This window comes from Felis catus, chromosome A2 (assembly GCF_018350175.1).
Source record: "Felis catus isolate Fca126 chromosome A2, F.catus_Fca126_mat1.0, whole genome shotgun sequence".
Classification (NCBI taxonomy): Eukaryota; Metazoa; Chordata; class Mammalia; order Carnivora; family Felidae; genus Felis; species Felis catus.
The window spans coordinates 933038-948968 of NC_058369.1; the positions used below are offsets into that span (position 1 = coordinate 933038).

At 59.9% G+C, this 15931-nt stretch overlaps 3 protein-coding genes across 19 annotated transcripts in view; 1 reads left to right on the forward strand and 2 right to left on the reverse strand.

Annotated features, from left to right (window-relative positions):
- Nucleotides 1-3137: 3137 nt before the first annotated feature.
- Nucleotides 3138-5574, reverse strand: LOC101086703 (cytochrome b-c1 complex subunit 10). Of its 3 annotated transcripts, none has more exons than XM_003981611.6 (3): nt 5417-5574; nt 3873-4021; nt 3138-3274 (listed from the first exon to the last, which is right to left on the reverse strand). In XM_003981611.6, exons 1-2 carry the CDS (start codon nt 5464-5466, stop codon nt 3901-3903), a joined length of 171 nt encoding a protein of 56 aa, XP_003981660.1. In that variant the 5' UTR covers nt 5467-5574; the 3' UTR covers nt 3138-3274; nt 3873-3900. The 3 variants fall into 3 exon arrangements, with proteins under 3 accessions (XP_003981660.1, XP_006928245.1, XP_006928246.1); XM_006928183.5 differs by having other exon boundaries at nt 3138-3420; XM_006928184.5 differs by having other exon boundaries at nt 3138-3521.
- A 105-nt stretch (nt 5575-5679) lies between these two features.
- LOC123381560 lies at nt 5680-11531 on the forward strand. The gene is made up of 3 exons (XM_045043021.1): nt 5680-6149; nt 6357-6477; nt 7464-11531. The coding sequence occupies exon 3, from the start codon at nt 9543-9545 to the stop codon at nt 10533-10535; it is 993 nt and encodes a 330-aa protein (XP_044898956.1). The 5' UTR covers nt 5680-6149; nt 6357-6477; nt 7464-9542; the 3' UTR covers nt 10536-11531.
- Nucleotides 11369-15931, reverse strand: part of TCF3 (transcription factor 3) — a 31506-nt gene continuing 26943 nt past the window's right edge. Inside the window, exons 17-19 of one of the 15 annotated variants that reach the window (XM_023243112.2) lie at nt 14917-15052; nt 12203-12426; nt 11369-12053 (exon numbers count right to left, since the gene is read on the reverse strand). In XM_023243112.2, the coding sequence (XP_023098880.1) occupies nt 11911-12053; nt 12203-12426; nt 14917-15052 (503 nt within the window). In that variant the 3' untranslated portion in view covers nt 11369-11910. Of the gene's footprint in view, nt 12054-12202; nt 12430-14513; nt 14750-14916; nt 15053-15931 lie in introns of those variants that run through there. The other 14 variants (XM_023243110.2, XM_023243101.2, XM_023243151.2 and 11 more) reach the window with 14 other exon arrangements.

A 15931-nucleotide genomic window follows, 5' to 3' on the forward strand; every position in this document is an offset into this window, starting at 1 on the left:
ACAATAAAGTCAAAAATGCTCCCTAGGTAGCGCCCCTCCACCCTTCTCCACGGGCATCCAGCCTGTCAGCCCTCGCTGGCTTCTCGGGGAATCTGACCCCCTCGAGCCCAGGCTGTCTCCAGAGCATAGACACGGGGCCTGTGAACATCGTGGGGCCCAAGTCCCTGGGATTGCCCCCTGAAGGGCTGGTCCAGGGCCTTTGTGAGCGGGCACGGAATTTACGGGGAGGGTGGACATGATGGGGGTGCCAGCAGAGAGGGGAGGCCGGGAGCCCTAGGAAGGGGGACGGGCAGTGGTGCTCCCCTCCTGGCTTGCTGGAACTTTGCTCTTTGGAAACGGGCTCCCTTTCCTGGGCTGGCTGGCGCAGGCCCCGAGCAGACGCCCTCTCCTGCCCATCTACACAAGGTAAGAAACAGAAACCAAACCAGCTGACACGTGAGGAGGCAGGCCTCTCCCTTCAGTACTGTGAACACTGGGGCTGGGTGACTGGGGGGCTGTCCTGGTCACCACGGAGCGTTGAACAGCATCCCTCACACCACCCAATCGACGCCTGCACGGATGTTCCCGGCCCGCAGTCCCTGAGCTGGTAGGAGGCCTGCCTGGCACTCAGCAGCGGTGTGGCCTGGAAAGCTGTGCCAGAGACCTCAGTCTACTGTGACTACTGTAACCACTTAAGATGAATGCAAAAACCCGTGACACACGAAATGTCAACTTTAATTTATTTATAAGTGATCTCTACAGCCAATGTGGGGCTCAGACTCATGACCCTGAGATCAAGAGTCACAGACTCTACCAACTGAGCCAGCCAGGCGTCTCCAAGATGTCAGATTTTTGTTATTTCTCCAAAATGTCAAATTTTTAGATAAAGGATTGAATAGCGTTGTGCTGAGCCCAAGACAAAATGAAAGAGTTGTGATCCCGCCCCCCTCAGGACTTAAAGTGGTTGGGAAAGCATTAAAATACTGAAAAGTTGTACGGGTGCCTGGGGGGCTTGGCCGGTCAAGCGGCCGACCCGATTCCAGCTCAGGTTATGATCTTGGGGTTCGGGAGTTTGAGTCCCGCAAAGGGCTCTGTAGTGACAGCATGGGGCCAGCTTGGGATTTTCTCTCTGTCCCTCCCCTGCTTGCTCTCTAAGTCAAGTTTTAAAAAATACCGAAAAGTTGTTATTTTTTTTTTTTAATTTTTTTTTCAACGTTTATTTATTTTTGGGACAGAGAGAGACACAGCATGAACGGGGGAGGGGCAGAGAGAAAGGGAGACACAGAATCGGAAACAGGCTCCAGGCTCTGAGCCATCAGGCCAGAGCCTGACGCGGGGCTCGAACTCCCCGACCGCGAGATCGTGACCTGGCTGAAGTCGGACGCTTAACCGACCGCGCCACCCAGGCGCCCCTGAAAAGTTGTATTTTAAAAAAATATTTATTTTTGAGAGCGAGTGAGCATGTGCAAGCAGGGGAGGGACAGAAAGAGGGAGACGGGGGATCGCTGACAGCAGAGAGCCAGATGCGGGGCTCAAACTCGTGAGCCTGAGCCAAAGCCAGACGCTTAACAGACTGAACCACCAAGGTGTCCCTGAAAAGCTGTATTAAAACTCACAGTAATTTGTTTAAATATTGTATTTATAACAGAGTCGGAGTTAGAATTCGACTTTTCTGGCTTTCACGGAAGCAAACTCAGCTATATGTTCATTAAAACCATTAAACATTACAAAAACACAAAATTACGGGAGTAGGGGCACAAGTTTCTTTCCGCTTCAGGTCATGCTACGATTCAGCACAGCCCTGGGGCCGTGGACTATCCAGCCCCTGCGTGAGTTGGGAATTGTTAAAAATGCAGAAGCAGAAAAACTTAGCAACTCGCTTATCTCACAGCTGTTCACCCGTGTTTAAGCGACAGACATAATTTATACGTGTCTGCAGTGACATTGTGACACAGGTGTTAGGACGGCATCGACAGGATCTAACAGACCAGTTAAGTGTTGGTAACTAGGCACCCATCTCACAGCCGCAGACGTTGTCTGCGGTGCTATGGGCCCCAGGAAACGTGCCCTGGCGAAAAAAATGATGTGCAGGAGAGGGGATCACAAACGCCAGTACTTGAGTTGAAACGTGCAGCGGTTCCGGACGTGTCCTCCGCCACGTCAATTCTGTGCTAAAGCTCTAGTCCCGAGTGTGGCTGCTGGAGACGGGCCCCGGGGTGTGCGATGCGGGGAAAGCAGGGTCAGAAGGGTCAGGCCCTGTCCAGATAGGGTTTGCGTCCTCCGAGACTTGCTGTCCCTCCCTCCCTGCACAGGTGCACTGAGGAAAGGCCGCGTGAGGACACAGCAAGAAGGCAGCCGGCAGTCTGCAACTCGGGAAGCAGGAACTTCCCAGAAACAAGCCCTGCCAGAACACTTTTATCCTGTTGCCTGAGCCACCCGGTCTGGTGTTTTGTAACGGCAGACCAACAGGACAGCTGTGTTCACAAATGTGCGTGTATGTGCACGCTGTCTCTAGAATTTTCCAGAACTGGGCAGGAGGGAGAGAACGGACTGTGTGCCACAGGTCCTTCTGTACCTGCTCATTTTTGTGACCTTCATGTGATGGGTTAACATGCCTGCAAGGTCTGAGACTCTTCCCAAGTTCTCCTCCCTTGGAGTGAGGATTGGATGTGGGTTCGTGCTTCTGACAGGTGTGGGCGAGGTGATGATGGAGACACTTCTGGGGAAAGGTCACTAAAGACCCAAGGTGTCCACCCGCAGAGATGAAAAGTGGCCCCCGAGGCCCCTACACGAGGGCACCCACGCGAGCAGCTCCTCCCGCCCCGGTCCAGCCTCGGGTGCCTTAACTGCTTCCTCCTGAGCCATCTGGAGCCAGGACCACCCGACTAAGTTACTCCTAAATTCTTGCCCACAGGAACCCAGAGGTAATAGACGTTTGCTGTTTTACACCAAGTCGTGGGGAAATTTCTTAAGGCAGCGATAGGTACGCTTTACAGGTCTTACCCATTGAGCATCTGAAGTAACCAACTTCTGCCAGCCACTGAGAAATTTCTGATTTGCAAAATTTTGGAACTGAAAGGACCCCAGGGGTCGGTCACTCGAGCCACCAGGGCTGCGGTGAAGGTTACCAAGTCGCCAGCATGACCACGTCAGGGGGGGCGGGTTTCAGAGCACGGTTTAATGCTGTGTGCATTCAAACATGAAAGCTGCTGTCAGAAACACAGAGTCCTGAGTCACGCTGGGCTGTTCCAGGCACCACAGGACCTCACGTGGGAGGGGGCGGCACCGCGGACACCTGGAGGGGAGACGGCAGGGTGAGCCCCCGGCTCCTGCTCTTGTAGGAAAGGAGGCGCTGAGTGGTGATGAGGGACAGACGCCACTGTCGGGCTCCAAAATCAAATCCGGTGATGCCGCTTGGCTGCCGCAGGCCCGGGGGCCCTTCTGGAAGATGGGGACATAGGAGGCGCTGCAGCCTGTCATGCGGACTGCAGACTGGCACACGGGCAGGCCAGCAGCTGTGGGTCAGCTCCCCCCGGCCCCGCTTGTAAAATGGGGTATCCCTCCATCACGCCCGGGGCCGGGCCGACCGGGGTGGCATGGCGTGGGATGCGCAGTCAGCCCCCGGGCTGGCCGTGCGGGGGCACTGCCCCTTCCCCAGTCCCACACCCAGGGGTGCTGGTTGGCGGTTCTGCGTTGGCGGGCAGGAGGTGCGTGCAGGGCCCAGCCCAGAGCCCCACCCTTGGGCAGGATTCTCCAGGGCCGAAGGTGCGGTGCAGGTGAGCCTCCCGGACGTGCCACCCCAGCTCTGGGGGTATGGAGAAGCAGCCCCACGGAAGCCCCCTCTGCCACGCGGGAACCGCAGGGTTCACCTGCTGACGGCTGCCGAAACTTACCACAGGGATCCGAGGAGGGTCAGTCTCACTAATCGTCCTTCTTAAACTTGCCGTTGATGTAGGGCACCCAGTCCAGAATGAGCCGCCAATCCGTGGCCCACACCAGCCCCACGGCGCCCACGGCGCCCCACATGCCTGCTGTGGGAATCCTGCCAGAGGACAGCGGGGGTCAGGTCCTGCCCGGGAATGTCCCTCCCAGCTGTATTTCTGGGTCTCTCCCCGTCCCCACCTGCCACTGATTCAGCGCCCACCACCCCCCAGCCCCTGCCCGGTGTATGCAGAGCCTCTGACAGCTCCACGGGGTGGGCACACAGAAGAGCCTGAGTGGCCTTCACTCCCATCTGCTTTTGCACTGGGATCTTCTTAAGGTTTTTTTTTTTGGGGGGGGGGATTTGCTTAAAAAAAGTTAAAACCCCAAGCTCATAACCACCCGTCACAATAGCTAACGTCTGCATGCAGGCACCAACTATGAGGTTTACAGTTGACTCATGACGGCCATAGGACTGAGGGGAGTATCAGGGTCTTGGTCTTACAGACGGGGAGCACACAGCACAGGAAGAGCAGGTCACTACCCCAAGGATACTCGGCCACATGGTGCAGATCCAGGGCACCGAGCTGAGTCTAGCTCTGACCCACCATGGCCACTCCTCACTATGTCCTGTGATTTGTGGGAGTCCACAGTGGCTCCCACAGTCCCCGCTGATGTTCATGCCTGGTGTACGTCCCCCCTCGGCGCCTGGGCAGGACCCAGTGTCCGGTCTGTAATGAGCGAGGCTCGCAGGGGTGACCTTATGAACACAAGCTTCTGGCACAGGCGCTCTGGCTTGCTCCTGCTCTCTTTGGGGGAAGCCAGCGGCCACCTGAGCTGCCCTACAGAGGAGTCCACATGGCAGAGAACTGAAGGCGCCCCTCCAGCAATCACACACTCGAGCCTGGGAAGACCCCCGAGCAGAGCCTTTGGACGAGACTGCAGCCTCCTGAGACTGTGTGGTGGCCCCAGCCCAGGGGTGCCGGCATCCTTGACCCACACAGACTGGGACAGGATATCATGCTGGTAGTTTGAAGCTGCCCGCTCTGCGGAGCCACTAGCTATGTGACTATTCCAGGTCCGTCCTCACCTGGAAGGATCGTGGTCAGCCGCGCGCCTGGGACGGTGGGGGTGAAGGCTGGAAGGCCCCCCACCTCGCCAGTGACGACCCCGAGTGCGGCCCACGCCCCCGACCTGGCGCCTCGGCGGGCTCACGGGTTATTGCTGATGTGGGCACAGGCTCTGGGCTCAACTTTTCCTGCCGCCGCCCCACGGCCGCGAGACTTAGTGATGTCCCAGGAGCCTTCCCTCTAGGGAGGGTGTGCGCCACCCGCCCCGTGTCCCTGCTGTGCCCGCGGGCGCCCGAGCCGGGGGTGCTGCAGAGACCCGGCGGCCGTGTGCGCCCAGGCGGAGGTCAGGAGCCTGCCGCTCCGTCGCTCTGCGCCTGTCCCATCTGGGACCCGGCTCCAGAAGGGGTCCCGGTTGGAGACGACGGGGCCCGGGGGCACATGCTCACCAGTTTCTGGCCAGCTCGCGGTAGCGCGGGCCCAGGAACCTGCTCAGCATCGCGGCGCGGTGCGCAGCTCAGGGTGACCCCGGCTGCCTCCCCGTCGTCCTGCGCAAGCGCGGCCGCCGCAGCGCGCAGGCGCACCGGAAGGCCCCGCCCCGGGCGAGCCGAAGGCGCTACGCCCGGCGCCCCCGGTTGCTGCGCGCGCGGACCCGGAAGACATTTGCAGCCACTTCCGGGGAGAGTCGGAAGTCGTTACGGATGCGGCAGAGAGTGGGCAGGGCCGGGAGGAGGGCGCGGTCTCCGCGCCCGCGGTCCGAGTGGCCCCCAGCAGCGCAGCCTCTGGCAACGTTTGGCTGGTGATTTTGTGTCTTTGCTGCCTGCCAGAACTTCGTTCGCAATTAAGGAGACGGGCCCCGCGGGGAAGGGGACTTGCCCGGGGTCGCACAGAGGGAAGGGTGCCGCTTGAAGCCACGCCTGGAACGGTCGGCGGGACGTAGGCCACATGGCCGCGCCTCCGCAGCCACAGTGCGCGCACCGGAGCTGCCTGCCGTTCGGAGGCCCGGTGGGCAGCTTCTCGCACGTCGACCTCGCCCTGGCGGCGGAGGGCGGCCCGGCTCCTGGAGCCGCAAGCGTCCGTTCTGTTCGCGGACGGCCCGCCGGGACCGGTGGGTCCCCCGGGCCCGCCTGGGCTCGCCCGCTCCAGTCACTGCCTCTGCGGCCCCGGCACCGAATGCAGGAGGTAAGGACCGGAGCCCCGCCTTGCCCCGCTCCGGGCGGCCGCTCCCCGGTTTCCTGCAAGACGGCAGTTCCCATGGGGGCTGCAGGTCCCGACCCGGCCCTGGCCGCAGACTGCGGGTGGGTCCCGGCAATGACGTGTAGAGACCACGGTCGGGGCTCCGCAGGTGCTCGTTGTTCCTGGATTGGACGTCGTTTCTCGTCTTTACAGTTGCTCTGGGGTTTTGAGCTTGGGATCGCAGGGGATCTGTCGGTTGTTGGAAACTTAAACCGGATATAGAGGCCGTCACGAAGACTGTTGAGAGAGACACAGAATAACGCTGCCTGAAAAAGTGAGTAGAGATGGGCACAGGGACCTGAGGGCTGCAGGTCCTGGGTCCAGCAGTTCCTGAAGCCTTACCTCATTGCTCCTTCTGCCTAATGCACTTCAGCTCATAAGGCAGAATGTTTTTCTTTCAAGTGATACAAACGAAAAACCAGTGTAAGAGAAAAGAAGGAAGTTTTATGGCATGTTGGATGGCTTCAGGCACAGCTAGATCCAGGAGTCTGGCAGTATCATTACGGATCTCTCTCTCTCCATGTCTCAGCTCATCTGAGAGCTGTCCCTGCTCTTCGGTGAGCTCTCTCTGAGCAGTGGCGTGTGGAAACTCTGGGTTAACGTTCCAGCAGCCCTTGAAGAAAGACAGCTCTTCTTCCCAGTCGTTTCAGGAAACGTTGTGAGGCCTGTTGTCTTTGGCCTGCTGTGGAAGTGGAGCGGGGGCAGACACTCCTCAGAGGACGTGAGCTGAAGCTGGGGCGGGGAGGACCCCCAAAAGGGAATAGCCAGGATTCTGAGAGCCCGGGAGGTGGTAGATAAGCGAAGAGTGCCCTCCTTTCTCACATCCTGCTGGTCCTCTGCCGGGGCCTCCAGGACTCCCTGTGATAGTTCTGTCTGGCCCTTGGGGGAAACGGGACTCCTTTTCTTGTCTTTATTGCTGTGGCATTCAGACAGTTAACCGTTTTATTTTTATTATTATTATTTTTTTAATGTTTATTTTTGAGAGAGGCAGAGACAGAATGCGAGTGGGTCAGGGGCAGAGAGAGGGAGACACGGAATCGGAAGCAGGCTCCAGGCCCTGAGCTGTCAGCACAGAGCCCGACGCGGGGCTCGAACCCACAAACCGTGAGATCATGACCTGAGCCGAAGTCGGAGCCGAAGTCGGAGGCTCAACCGACTGAGCCACCCAGGCGCCCCACATACAGTTAACCATTTTAAACTGAATTATTTTGGTGGCATTGAGTGCGTTCACGAAGTTGGGCAACCACTCCCTCTGTCTAGTTGCAGACAGATTTCATCGCCTCCAGAAGAAGCTCCGTTCCGTCCCCATCAGCTGTCACCGCCCCCTTCCCAGCCCCCGGCCGCCACGAGCCCCCTTCCTGTCCGTGGATGAGCACGTTGTGGATATTTCACATCAACTGAGTTTCACCCCGTGTGGCGTCTCGTGTCTGGTTCCCTCCCCGAGTGTCGTGTGTTCGGGGTCTGTCCGCGGGGCGGCGGGTGTGGGCGCCTCGCTCCTGCTGTGGCCGAGGGACGTGCCCTCCTGTGTGTGGTGGACGCGTGTATCTGTTTCCCCGTTGATGGATTTTTTTCATTTAAAAATCTTTACCGCTTAATGAGATATACTTGACCTACAAAAACGCACGTCCTGAAAACATACAACGGGGTATTGGACGTGTGCGTGCGCACGGAAGCACCGTGGCGGTCAAGGTGCCCTCGAGCCTTCCTCCCGCCCTTCTGGACCCTCTCCCACCCCTCCCAGCCCCAGCAACCGCCCTTCTGTCAGTTCACCTGCATCTTCTAGACTTTTCTATGCAGTATGTTCTCCTTGGTGCCTGGCTTCCCCCGTGCGACACGGTGACTTCCGAGTGCTCCAGCTTACCGTGTCTGTCACTGGCACGTTCCTTCTACCCCTGGTCGTGTTCCGTGGAAGGGTGGACCTGTGTTCACCCACTCACCTGGTCAAGGGCATTTGGGTTGCTCCCGGTTTGGCCAGTTCCAGATGTGGCTGATGAACAGTCACGTCCGGGCCGGGAGGCACGGGTAGGCGTAACTGATGTGCAACATGACCTTAGCGCCGGGGGCACGACAGCGGATTTTTCCGAAGCAGTCACACCTGTTGAGGCTCCTGCCAGAGACGTGTGAGTTCCTGCTGGATTTGGGTATTTTGCTGCTTTAAAAAGGACACCCACGCTGTTTGCCGTGGTCACGCTGGGTGGCTCGAGACGACAGACAGGATTTCCGGGGTGGTGTCACGGGGCTGCCTCCATCTGCCTCTTCCAGCCCCTGGGGGCTCCAGGTGCCCCTGGCTCACAGCTTCTCTCTTACGAGGATGCTTGTCACTGATGGGAGGCCCATCCTGCCCCAAGATCCTTAATTACATCTGCAAAAGCCCTTTTTCCAGACAAGGCCACGATCTCAGGCTCCGGGGTTGGACGCGGGCATCTCTTAAAGAGCCGTTGGCGTCACACCGTGGCGCGGGGTGGTCTCCGAGGACAACTAGCGGGGAGGGGCTGTCCCTGTCTTGGTGTGGCACGTGCTGTTCTGCCCTGGCCGGGGTGGGGGAGGGGGCAGCAGGACTGCTGGGGGTTCCGGTCAGGCCCGGGCCGAGCGCGGCCTCCCCAGAGCCGGGAAGGCCTGGGGCCGTCCGGGGCCGGGGCGAAGGCATGCTGCGACTGTGCTCAGGACACCACTGCCGCTGCTAGGTCGTGGGCACATCCGTGGCCCTGAGTCTCCTGTGGCTGCTCCCTGCCTCTGCAGCTCCTTCCGGCGGGTCAGACAGTGCTCCTCCCAGAATGCCCACGGAGCTGGTCCTGGGGTGGGGGGGTGGTGCCTCACTGAACACTTCATGGTTTCTAATGTTTATTTTTGAGAGAGAGGAGACAGAGACACAGAGCATGAGCAGGAGGAGGGGCAGCGAGAGAGGGAGACACAGAACCCGAAGCAGGCTCCAGGCTCCGAGCTGTCAGCACAGAGCCCGGCACAGAGCCCAAACCCACGAACCGTGAGATCGTGACCTGAGCCACTCAGACGCCCCCTTTATCATCTGTTTTTAAACACCTTTTTTGTACAATTCATACACCATCCAACTTACACAACGTGCATAATCCAGTGGGCTTTGGTATATTACATTATTTTAAAAATTAATAGGCAGTATCTCAGGGAGTGGCTTTTGCCCCCGTGAGCCAGGCCCAGGCCCAGACCCCCAGGAGCCCTTGTTACAAGTGCAGGTTTCCCGCCTGACCTGAGCTTTGGTTCCGGAACCGTCATGCTGAGCACCTTTCCTGTCACTCTGTGGCTTTCCTTGTAAGAGGGGAATTTGGACGCAGACACGTGCAGAGAGAGAGAAGCCACGAGAAGATGGAGGGAGTGGTGTGGCCACAAGCTGAGGGCCACCTGGACCACCAGAAGCTGGACGAGAGGGAGGGCAGGCAGCCCCTCAGCACCTTGTCCTGGGACTTCGCTTCCAGAATGAGAATAAATTCTTGGAGGTTTAGGCCACATCCGTGTGTGTGTGTGTGTGTGTGTGTGTGTGTGTGTGTGTGTGTGTGTGTCACGGCTGCCCCTGGAGGCTCGCACGCCCAGGGCCGCAGCCCCTGTCCCCAGACCCCCAGCGTGGCCACCTGCTATGGGACCCTCCCCTGTTGGTCTGTAGGCGCAGCAGCTGAGAGCCTTGGGGCAGCCAGCATTGTCATAAAATGTCATTTATTGCTACAGTGCTGTTATGTACAGGACAGCTCTCCAGGTCAGCTTCAGGGAGGATTGCTTAAAAACATCCCAAGGAATCCAGCCAGCTGTGGTGACATCTGGATAAAATCATTTTTCTTAAAGAGCTTTTTTTTTTTTTTTTTTTTGAAAACCAGTTACCTTGAGGCACTCAGCACACTTCCCCGGAATCGTGGGTCTCCCCTCCCTCCCCCAAGGCTGCTTACATGGAATACAAAGTCGGGTAGTGGGGGGGGGGGGGGCAGAAGCTCCTGGGCCCCCACCCATGAAACCAGAAGTAGAGTAGGAGGGGAACTGAGGCAGGCTCCCCAAAAGACACACGAGACCCACACAGAGGGGGGCGTCAGCAAGGAGAGTCCCTCTCGAGCCCTCGGCTCCTCACAGACCCCTGGCCAGTCTCCATCAGTCTTGGGTGGGGAACCGCCCAGCGGGAGGCCCCAGGGGACCTCGGGATGGGAGGCAGCTCTGGATGTCCTGCCTGGTGCTTCCCTTGCAGGCGCCCAGCTCCCTAGCCTCGGGGAGTCCCAGGGCTCCGGGAGTGCGTCAGGCTGGTGTGCTGCGGTGAACCCCGGGGTCCATACGACCCGTGTGGGTGTGGGGGTACAGGGAGGAGCCCAGCAGGCCTGATCCGCACCCAGAGATCAGACGGAGGGGCCAATGGTCCTGGCTTCCCTGGGGCTGCAGCGACTCCAAGGACGAGGGCTTTTCACTATAAGCCCCGGACGGTCCTGGGCAAGCTGGGAGGCGCTGGTCTGCTGGGTGACACGTGAGACCAGAGTGGGGACTCAGGGAGACCTGGGACCTGGGCCTGGGATAGGGCCACCAAGGGCCGAAGGGGCCCACCCTCCTGGTCTTATAGGTGAGCAGGTGCAAAGCCTGAGTGCTTTTTAGGGTCTGGGGACAGTCACCTGGTGGGTGAGGGCTTCTGAGCCAGCCCTGAGTGGTATGCAGGCCAGGTCCCCAGGTCAAAGGAACCGAGGACAGGGTCTCGGGGGGCCCTTGTAGCACCGGGCTCAGCGGTATGGTCCCTGTGCCCAGAACACTGGTCCCAACAAAATCCAAGTCGGGGAGGCCTGCAGACTGGGAGGGCAGCTTGTGGGGTCCCGGGGAGGGACACGGGGGCCCGCAGGCCGTGGGGAAGCGCCTGGGGACCAAGCTGCTTTCAGGGGCTCCTAGGCAGTCCTCACGGGAGGATCACTGCCTCCCTGCAGACACCACCCCCCTTCCAGAGGGAGGGGAGAGGCCCGCCCACCACTTCACAGTCTCGCCAAACCAAGGGAACCACCTAGACTCTTAAACACCAGCTGGGAGAGCAGCAGCTGGGAGACACTTTGTGCCCGACAGCTCCCGGGGTTTGGGGGGGCGGGGGGACCTCAGGTTTACAGTGGTCTTTTCAATACACTTTTAATAATCTGTTGATCGTGAAATGCAACGCTCAGCTCTAGAATCAGCAGCAGAAATAGCAAGAGACATGAGACTTTTATACAAAAAATTTGTTGCTTACAAAACATATGCAAAAAAGCTTAAAAAAAAAAGATCAAAGGCATCCTTGTTGCTAATTTCCTAATACATTAAAAAAAAAAAAAATCTCCTAACTAACGTCCTTTGTTTTCCTTAAGAAAAGAGTCAGGCGTAGGCACGTTCGCCGGCTCGTCCAGAACCGGCCGGTCTGTGCAGCTTCCGCGTCCGGCGAGCGGCAGGTTCGGACTCCCCCGCGTTTTAGACTTAAGGCATTTTTTGTCTCTTCTGACAAAGTGTATATCTTGCTCACTTTCTGGTTTTGTTTACAAATAAAAAACAAAACAAAACTGCCCCTTTGGGCCGGGCCTGGGCTGCAGTTTCAGGATCCGTCAGGTAAGTCCCCAGGTGTCAAGGCCGTGAGACCCGGGGGTGGGGGGCTCAAGGCCGGGGAGGGGCGTCCCCACCCCTGCCCCCTCCCCCCCGGGGCGGTGCCGGTCACTCGTCCCGTCTGTCCCGCACTCTGTCCCGCGCGGCGCCCCTCTCACATGTGCCCGCCGGGGTTGTGGGGCTCACTCAGGCCCGGGTGGGCCGCCGAAAGCACCATCTGGGGGTCTCCGACCACGCCCGACACCTTCTCCTCTTCTCTGCGCTTCAAGCAGGCCGCTTTGGGGTTCAGGTTACGCTCTGGGGGAGGGAGAACAACGTGGGAGAGCGTCCCCTCCCGAGAGAGCGAGCGAGCGAGCGCTGGAGGAGGGGGCGGGGGAGCGGAGCGACTGGAGCCGGGGCGGGGGGCGGGGCGTGGCGGGGGCGGGGCCGCCCGGCCGGGAGCCTACCTCGCACCTGCTGCTCCAGGCCCAGAATGACCTGCACGGCCTGCTGCAGGATGAGCAGCTTGGTCTGCGCCTTGTCCGACTTGAGGTGCATCTGGCACATGCGCCCCAGCTCCCGGAAGGCCTCGTTAATGTCGCGCACGCGCACCCGCTCCCGCGCGTTATTGGCCATGCGCCTCTCCCGGTCCCTCAGGTCTTTCTCCTCCAGGGACAGCACCTCCTCCGTACTGCTGGGTCACAGCACCGGGGCCTCTGTTAGTTACGTGTGGGGCGTGCAGGCAGGCACCTGCTGATGTGTGTGCGCGTGCGTGCTTGTGTGTGCGTGTATGTGAGCACGTGCGTGCTCACGCCCACAAGAACGTGCTCATTTGTGTGCACAGGGCACACACTCCTGGAGCGGAGACCCTGGGCGTGTGCCTATCTCTGTGCCCACCCTTGGGGCCGGCTGTAGGCAAGGCGGTGTGTGTGTGTGTGTGTGTGTGTGTGTGTGTGTGTGTGTGGTTCCTTGCAAAGGAGACCGACGTGTGACTGTTCCCAGAGAGGGGAAGTAGGGCCTGGGGTTCCCATCTGGGGATCTGTGGGGTGCAGGAGGGCATCCCTTGCCCTCTGCCCATTCCACATGCCCAAGGACTGGCCGGGAAGGCAGGGGAGGAGACCCGGGCCAGGAGGATCCCGGAATGATCTTCCCTGGCCAGAGCAGGCTAGGAGCGCTAGGCCTGAGCTGACCGGACCAGCGTGGGTGGGAGAGGCAGAGGAGACTCTGGCTCAGCAGGCAAAGGCCTGACCCCCACCTCCTGCCCACACCGGACTCTGGCCACCCCAAGAGCTGGATGTGGTGTGGCCACAGGTGCCCTGTCCACAGGCCCCGACTCTGGGCTGGGAGGGTGGGCTCCCTGGGCCTTCTGCTCTCCGCACTACCGCGAACAGCCCCACCTGACCAAGCAGTGGCTCCGAGTTCCCAAGCACCTGCTGTGGACCGGGAGGCACTCACACGTGACTCTGGAGATCAGACACCTGCCTGCTGGGTCCAAACCCTGGCTCAAGCCCTACAAACTGTGTAGCCATGCGGTTCTGCCCAAGGGACGTCACTCCGTGCCCTTGTCAGTGGGGTGGGGGCACATCGCACTTGGGACACTGCCACGCTTGGTCCCGCGGAACATGAAACAGACACGGCGAAGGCCCGGCTGTGGTGTGCGCCCAAGACGCGGAGGAGCAGCCCAGGCACCTGCATCTGGGCAGCTCCCTGCTGCCCTGTCCTGCTCCTGTGCTGGGGCGCTGCTGCCCTGCCCCCGCCCACCTGCCCTGGGCCTGAGCGGATCCTGCCGGGTGGCGGCGGCGGCGGCCCCCGGAGCCCAGGACAAGCGCGCAGACCAAACTGACAGGCCTGAGGCTGGCGCACCCCTTGGTCTCCTTTCTTCCCTCAAGTCCCGACTGGGGGGCTTTGGGGGGAGGAAAGACCCCCAAGGTCGCAGCCCTGCCATCCGGGGCTTGGGCAGCAAGTGCGAGGTAAGGAGGGGCTGCCGTGGAAGCAAAGGGTCGGGTGGGTGGAGATTGGGGGGGGCGAGGGGCGAGAGGCAGAGAGCAGAGAGCTGGCGCGGGGAACACGGCGGGGGGGTGCCCACACCACCATGGAAACACGGAAACCTCAGAGCTGAGGGGACAGCAGGCCGGGTGGGCTAGGGCCCCAGCTCCCGTCCAAGCGACAGCACTGCAGGAAAGAAAGGGTTAACGGGCGCGCGGGAACAGGAGGCGTTAAGGAAGCAGCTGAGATGGGGAGCCAAGTCCCACGGGGGGTCTTTCTGGATCCACACACAAAGCCCTGGGAAACGGGGTGCGGGGAACCCCACCTGTAGATGGGGTCTGACGGGGTCTGATGGGCTGACATGGCCCCAGAATGTGTCTGCTGGGGGCGACAGTGACCTTTGCCCTGGGGCACAGGGGCCTCAGCCAGAGAGCTACAGGCTTCCCAAGAGGGGGAAGGGCTGGGGTGGGCGGGGATCCCTGGGCTCCAGGGACGCAAGTCAAAGCTGCAGTGTCCGGGCCTGCAGGGCTAGGGGTCCGAAGACGGTCCTCCTGTGCCACAGGGGACCCCGGAGCCAGGCTAGGCGGCCCTGGTCAATAGGGGGGACAGCAACTGGGGGGGGGGGGAGGGGAGGTCACAGCAAGGCAGGACGGTGGCTGCAGGGGGAGGTCACAGCAGGGCAGGACGGTGGCTGCAGGAGAGGGACAGTCACAGCAGGGGAGGCTGGCTCCAGGAAGTGGGGGGAGAGCGAGGGCAGCAGCGGCGGGGGAGGGGAGCGGCGCCCCCACTGACCTCGCACCTGCTGCTCCAGGTTCAGGATGACCGACACGGCCTGGTGCAGGATGAGCAGTTTGGTCTGGGGCTTCTCACTGTTGAGGTGCAGCTGGCACATGCGCCCCAGCTCCTTAAAAGCCTCATTGATGTCTCGGACCCGCAGCCGCTCCCGAGCGTTATTGGCCACCCGGCGCTCCTTCTCCCGCTCAGCCTTCTGCTCTGGGGGGAGAAGGTCGTCCTCGTCCTCGTCCGGGCTACGGGGGGGAGGGGGGGGGCCCGGGGGCCAGAGGGAGACAGTGAGGCGGGGGGGCAGGCGGGGGCCCGCCGACGGCCTCGCGGTGTGGGCACCGTGTGCGTGTGCGCGTGTGCGTGCGTGCGTGCATCCTGCGGGGCGGGGCGGGGGCCGAGGGAGGGCTGGCACCTGGTCCGAGTCCGGGGGGGCTTCAACTCCTTCTTCTCCTCTTCTGAGTTGTCAGCCACTGAGGCATCCTCCTCGTCCTCCTTCTCCTCCCGTTTGATCTCACCGGTACCCGAGACGGCACTGGCGCGCCCGAGTCCTAAGACAGGCCTGGGGTTAGGGTCCGGGGCACCTCCAGGGCCACTTGACCGATCCCTTCTGCCCCGTGTGAGCTGTAGTGAGCTCTCCTGGGAGAGCCAGGCCTTTGTTTGCAAAAACAACAACAACAACAACAACAAAAACCAAAAACCCAAAACTCCCCCCAACAAAACCCAATGAAACAGCAATAACAAAAAAACAAAAAACACACCCAGAATCAGGTCCCTCCCTCACCCCACAGTCATCAGTTCCAGACAGACCGAGGTCTGGTGGGAGAGGGGATACTCGACAACCTTTAGAAGAAAATGCGTGGAGACCCTGCTATGACTTAGAGGTGGGGGAACTAGTCCCTGAAATACTAAAAGAGCTATTCTCGAACGAAGAAAGAAATTGCTAAAACTCAACTATGTCCATTGAGAATTTTTGATTACCAGGATACCATACCAAAAAAATAAGAAAATATGCCACAAGCAATACTTGTCACGTATAAATCGGTGAAGGCTTGGGCTCCATAATATGTAAACAGCTCCTACAAACCAATAAAAGGACCAGCGGCTCAACAGGAAAACAGGGAGGGTTCCCAGTGGGCAATTCATATACAAGGAAGCGGCCATGGCACCACACCACGAAACTGAGAAAATGCAAATCAGGATCCGGTCAGCCATTAAATCGGCGGACTCGGCAGGACCTAACAATTTGGAAGGACTGCCCGTGGGAGGGAAGTTGGCAGGGCCAGTTTGGGAAATAATCTGGAATTATCGGAAGGGTACAGGCAACCCCCGATCCCCACAACCTGGAATCACACTCAAGAAACTCTTGGGCACAAGCTTCGGAATGCGGCAGAAAGCACCGCGCACGACAACAGAGTGTGAAACAACGT